We start from the raw sequence: 6,000 nt of genomic DNA on the forward strand, positions 1-6,000 counted from the left end.
CTCCAGTGTCTGGGTCCATTCTACTCACAACTGTGTCTCTGGACGGTTTTCACGCAGCCCTGCTCTCACACTACTCCTTTAGGGAAAGCTTTTATTTCTTATCATATCCTTTCAAGTAACTGATTTTGCAAACAAAAAAAAAACAAAACCAAAACAAATCCCGTTTTGGGTTGCAAATCTGTATCGTTGACACACTGACAGCCTCCCTGTCTGTAAATAAACCCACTCCCTCTCGTTTATTCACACGTTTTCTCACAGTTGGTTTGTCTCTGCTTCTGTTCTGACCTGCTTGTGTTTCTTTTTTGCTTTGTTTTTTTTTTTTTTTTTTGGGTGGGGTGTCCCTTGAACCAAATCTCCAATTTTTTTTAAGCCTGCTGACTTATTAAAACAATGCTTTTCAATCACAACGTTAGGTTTTGTGGCTCGTGTGGTAGTGAACCAAAAAAAAAGAAAAAAATCAACATAATCTTTAGCGTCGCCAGTGTGCTAGCAGTCGGATGTTGTCGCTCTGGTCTTTCCCAGAGATTGTAGACGGCTTTGCGAGGCTAACTCCCAGCCTCCTTTGTGATCCACCCCCCAGTTTTACTACTGTGTTAAAATTTGCCTTTGTACTCACAACTTTCCTTGACATGACAGAAACTGAAAGGAAGACTTCATGGGCCAATTCTACGACACTGTTTTCTGCTGCTTTGACCTTTTGGCGTTTAAACATCACAAGGATGAAGCGAGCATTGGCTGTGTTCATGTACCGGAGCGGAAAACCTCGTCTTTTATCCTCCCTTTTATTAAGTTATTTTGTGGGAGGAGTCCTGTCAGTCCGACCCACTTGATTTTTTTTAATGAACTAAAAGATTTTGTTACTGTTGACATTTACTGTCTGTTAATAAAAATACCTATTATTCCAGTTGGTGTTCGCCGTGTTTCCCTATTTAGTGAGTAGAAGCGATAAACACCGTTGAATCATGGGAAGTAAATATTTAATAAAATGTTTCCAAAACAGCTCTTACAGGAAGAAAGGCGGGAATAATACTGATTTAAATCTGAGAAACGGTTACACCCTCGGAAGACAGACAACAATCGAATGCTTTTTACATTGTAATAAAATTTTAGCTCTTCCTTTTACCGGATTCCAAAAATAGGAACGCTCAACCTTTTTTGGTCGCCTGGTAAAAGTTGTCATTTTGTAGCAAAATAATCACTTGCTTCATAGATGTGTCAAAAATATTAACAGTTGGAAAAGTGAAACACCTTCGGTTACAACGTTAACGTCTTTTAAATATTTACATACGGTTACTTCCCTTTCTGTGGGATTTGCCAAGTTCTACACAAATCCTGTGTTTTTATCACAAATATTTTAACAAAACAGTATTTTTCATTTCAGTCTAAAAACACCCGGTTGTGAACATACGACATATTTTACCTTGACGAGAACTAGATCGTAATAATCATGGATATTTTAGCATTGTTCAAATGTATTTTCTAGTTCAACTTTTTGTTAGAAAGTTAAAGTTATAGTACCATCTACAATTCTTATATAAGGCTGTCACTTTTGATTTAATAACGTTGAAAGTTAAGGGATGAAAAAAAAAATCTGTTTGTCTCACCCCATCTGTAGTTACAGAATAAAGCACCAGAGGGCGCTTTGAGTGATCCCTACAACGTTGCTTTTAGATCGCACGTCTCGAACGTGCTTAAACAAATGCATTGGTTTTTGTGAAAATAATTTTTGTGACAATAACCAGATACATGTTCCATTGTTATAAGTGTTTCCGTGTTGTAGCAGTTATCATGACCACGTATCCCTAATGGCGCCTCCTGTGGCAGCCTGTGTGCACTGCAAAGACTCGCACTGTGAATTTCCCCACGAATGAAAGAACTCAGCTTTCTTTAGCAGACAACTCCAACAAAAATGGAACAGGAAATAGCAACAAAATTATGATAAAAAAAGGAGTTCAAACTTGATTTTAGAAAATAAAGTGACAGCCTTATTTAGAAAAAAAAAAAAAAAACAAGCAGCAATTATCAAACATTAAAGTAAAAAGTAAAAAAAAAAAAACACTGATCACATGAACATGAACCCAAACGCATCATAGAACGTCATCATTTTTCATGGCCACATCCACAATGGAACACTGTTTGAAACATACTGAAAATGAAAACAAAAAACAAAAAAAAAAAAAACAGCCATGTTTTCAAATTCACCCACAGCAGGTGTATGTTCAGATCTGTTCTGTACCATTGTCCCAACGAAACAGTAGTCTGAGTCCACGTGCAGAGAGAGAGACCGTGGCTTTATCTGTGCGGTTTTCACACCGATACTACTGAAAAAGGTGCTTAAAAAAGGGGGAAACACTAAGGGTTTATAAACAAAAAATACTATATCGTGAGAAAAAAATGTGTTATTTACATTGTGAATACTAAACCCACAGTCTGTGCCGTTCATTTCACCACCAATGTCGATGTGTAGAAACCCGTGAAGGGTGAAGTTTGTGTTTTCGTGAAAGTGCAAGTGACTTTTAAATGTGATATTGAGAGTCCAATTTTCCTGTCGCAAAGTTTTAAATAGGGATGTCCAATATTAGCTTTTTTGCTGATATCCGATATTGTCCAAACACTTAATTTCCGATTTCGATAACAACTGATACGGATACCCGCAGCTGTTTTTTAGGTCACATCACGTATATGTCACGGAATTAACACGTTAGCTACTTTTATCGTGGAGGCCACACTGTCGGCATCGTCCGTACAAAATACATTTTTAAAGCGATTCCAGCATATATCTTGCGAAACCCAGGCATTGCGTCATCGGGTTTTCATTATTGAAGGAAAAACGAAATAACGATTCCTACCGATATTGCATAATTACGCTAATATCTGTCGGCCGATAATATCGGTTGGCGTAGTTCTAAGCAAAAGTGTTGATGCAAAATAAAAAGTGAATTAAAAACTTCCATATGGCTTGAATAAAAAACATCTTTAAAAAGTGCAGAGTTCCTCCAGTAAAAGTATAAAAGTAAAAAAAAAAAAAAAGAAGAAGAAAAGAAAACACGTTGATCCGAGAGGATGCTGCGGACCAGGACGGTTCAATCACGTCTTTAAGTTCACCTCCTGGGAAAACATTTTTTTACATCCGTGTTCTCCGTTGGATTTCCTGCTCACATGCAGGTGACCTCGGCTTTGCCCTCCTCCTGCTCAAAACCTCCTTCCTCCAGATGGGACAGAGCACTGGGATAGGCACCTCCAAACACTGGGAAGCCCCCGATGCCACCTGTGGTTGGAGACAGCTCGTCTGAAGGGACTGGAGGACTGCTGACAGTGTGGCTGATGGAGCGACTGGACACAGTGCTCTTCCCGGACAGAGTCTGAAGAAGAGGAAGCAGAAAAAAAAAGGATTTTAAAGCTGCATCTCATGACCGGGACGGAACCTTCGGTTGATCGAATATTCCATAGTGAAGTTAATGGCGGTCAAAATTCACAAGTAGCTAAGAAAGTTGAGGTACTTTTAAAATTAAATGCCTTATGCTGCAATAGTAAACACGATTAAAGGGTAGCTTTGGCGCCCCTAGTGGTTATAAATAAATATCTTCTATAGAATAGAGAAAAATTTTGATCCAAATTCTGGGTCATGACCAAGTCAGTAGGTTGTGACGAATTTATAAGTCGTTTATATTGTTGTCCAGCAGGAGGCGGTGTTTCCCCACAAATAGCATATTAGGTATTATATTATATGTATGTGCATAATATCAGACAAAACAACCATGAACAATACTAATTAAAGGGTATACATATAAAAATAAAATATATGAGATACAGTTTGTACATATATGTATTTACATATATGTGTGTAAATATATATGCATATATGCACATACATACATATACATATATATATGCATATATATTAATCAAGTTCATAGCATATGAACTTGATTATCAAGTTAATTTGTTAGCCTAGATTATCTTAGAAAAAAAACATGCTGGTACAAATAGACCAAGACCAAAACTAAAGTACGTTTTGTAAATATAACTTAAGCAAAAAAAAAAAAGGCTAATGGCTAAAAGTTAGCATATTAGCCCAAGTAAAGGATTCAACTATTTTTAGAACAAATTTTTTAGAACTGGTTCAACGGATTTCTCTTCTCGCACCTGGTTCTTCAGCGTTCCTCCTGTTGGGTTCCGGACTGGTCTCTGCAGGAACACCACCTGCTTCGTAGCTAGGTTTCCATCACTGTGCACAGGAACACGGAGGTTCGGTTAGACGGAATAAAAAAAACGGACAGAACAACGATCTTTTTTTAATCACGACTACAAGGAGTGCCGAGCTCGCCTGTCGTGTCTGATGATGGGCGTGGGCAACACACACGTGAGCAGCCAACCGAACTCAGCCAGAGTGTGAAGGAGAGGCCCGTAGTCGGTCTTCACACTGGAGCCCTGGATATGTGGGCAACACATGTATCACAAAGACAAGTTGGGCTCGATTCAAGGGGATTCAGGGCGAGTGTCCTTACTGTTCCTGACCTCAATGACCGTCCACTGCTCCACTACTATGGTGTCGTTGGCAGGCGGAGAAGTGCTCCTCTCTTCGTACACAAACAAACCCTCCAGCGATCGAGGCACCGGCTCACCTGAGAAGATACAGCACAATAGTTTCCCAGAACAACAAGCTCTCAGGTCCGGACGTGTGGAGAAGTTGGCAACAGCAATTTGTAGACATTTTTGAGACCGCTATTGCTTCTCCAAAAAACGAAACAAAAATGACGACCTCCTTCATAATGTTATCATCAGATATTCCTCTTACACCTCCTTCAACCAATCAGCTTTTTCCCTGTCTCTTGGTAAACAGTTACATCATTGGACAATATGCTGCGTTGCGTTTCATTCATTCATTCCATCCGCGCCACCCCTCCTGCAATGGCAATGTGACCCCCGTTGGGGGCGCGCCCCCCACTTTAGGCACCTCTGCAATAGCGTAACGTCAGCTGAATTACACCAGTCATTTTAAAGGCGGTGAATATTTTTGGAATTTATTTTAATTAAATAGTTTTAATTACCTATTTTTACCATGCCATATAAAAAAATCTGTTTTCGGATTTGTCTTTTAGTAAATTTTTGTCAAAGAAGAAAACAGGGAGGTGAAAACTTGTTATAGACAGTGTTTAAATATATATATATATGCATGTTCTATTTAAATTCCGAGGACTCGTGCAGATGATGTGCAAGTCTGCCTACAGGAGAACAGGAAGTGAGGTCGCCTAGGTTGGGAGACAGCTCTAAATATAGTACAGCAGTTGGAGGATGAACACGACCAAACAGGAAGTGTTGAAGCTTCAGTTAAAAATAAAAACATATATACGCACACGTGCATATTTAGGTATATTTATATATATATATTTTCATAGAGACTGTGGCGACATCAGGAAGGGCAAAACAGATAGAGCTGGGTGTCATCAGCGTAGCAAGTGATAAGCAAAGCTACTGTATGTTAGCATATCATCTAGCCCAGTGAGGTGTTATACATGGTAAAAAGTAGGGGACCCAGCACTGAGCCCTGGGGAACCTCGGAGGCAAAATGATACAATACATTGACTTTAATGACGTAAGCAAAGAAAAATTTAACTTTTCACTTAGCCAAGAAGCTAGATCTTAATTAGCCAAAGTAAAACATATCAGAAGACAGGTTTAAATCAGTAAAAGTTAGCTGAAAATTATTTTAATTACGTAACAAACAAGCCAAAACAAAGCTAATACAACACAAAAAATTAAGGGGCTAATTAGTTATTCACTATTAGCCAAGACAGGAGCTTAGCGTTCTCCTAAAAATGTCATAGACTTAGCTACGACAATAACTAAAATGTATCTCTAACTGGTTCAAAAAAGCCCCTCAAACATTTTCACTAGGTTAAAAAAAGCCTCTGCAATATTCTACTTAACCACAAGGTGGTGTGGTTATTGGCTGGCTCCTAACCACCCTTGAGTTCTTTCCACTTTTTTACCCACAAG

General features: G+C 38.8%; 1 protein-coding gene across 1 annotated transcript in view; it reads right to left on the reverse strand.

Moving 5' to 3' along the window:
- Window positions 1-750: 750 nt before the first annotated feature.
- The window catches only part of rftn2 (raftlin family member 2), an 18,016-nt gene continuing 12,766 nt past the window's right edge, over window positions 751-6,000 (reverse strand). Inside the window, exons 5-8 of the mRNA XM_025063709.1 lie at window positions 4,519-4,725; window positions 4,328-4,431; window positions 4,147-4,228; window positions 751-3,362 (exon numbers count right to left, since the gene is read on the reverse strand). Of these exons, the coding sequence (XP_024919477.1) occupies window positions 3,156-3,362; window positions 4,147-4,228; window positions 4,328-4,431; window positions 4,519-4,725 (600 nt within the window). The 3' untranslated portion in view covers window positions 751-3,155. The remainder of the gene's footprint in view (window positions 3,363-4,146; window positions 4,229-4,327; window positions 4,432-4,518; window positions 4,726-6,000) is intronic.

The sequence above is a fragment of the Cynoglossus semilaevis genome, chromosome 16 (genome assembly GCF_000523025.1).
Source record: "Cynoglossus semilaevis isolate Cse_v1.0 chromosome 16, Cse_v1.0, whole genome shotgun sequence".
Classification (NCBI taxonomy): Eukaryota; Metazoa; Chordata; class Actinopteri; order Pleuronectiformes; family Cynoglossidae; genus Cynoglossus; species Cynoglossus semilaevis.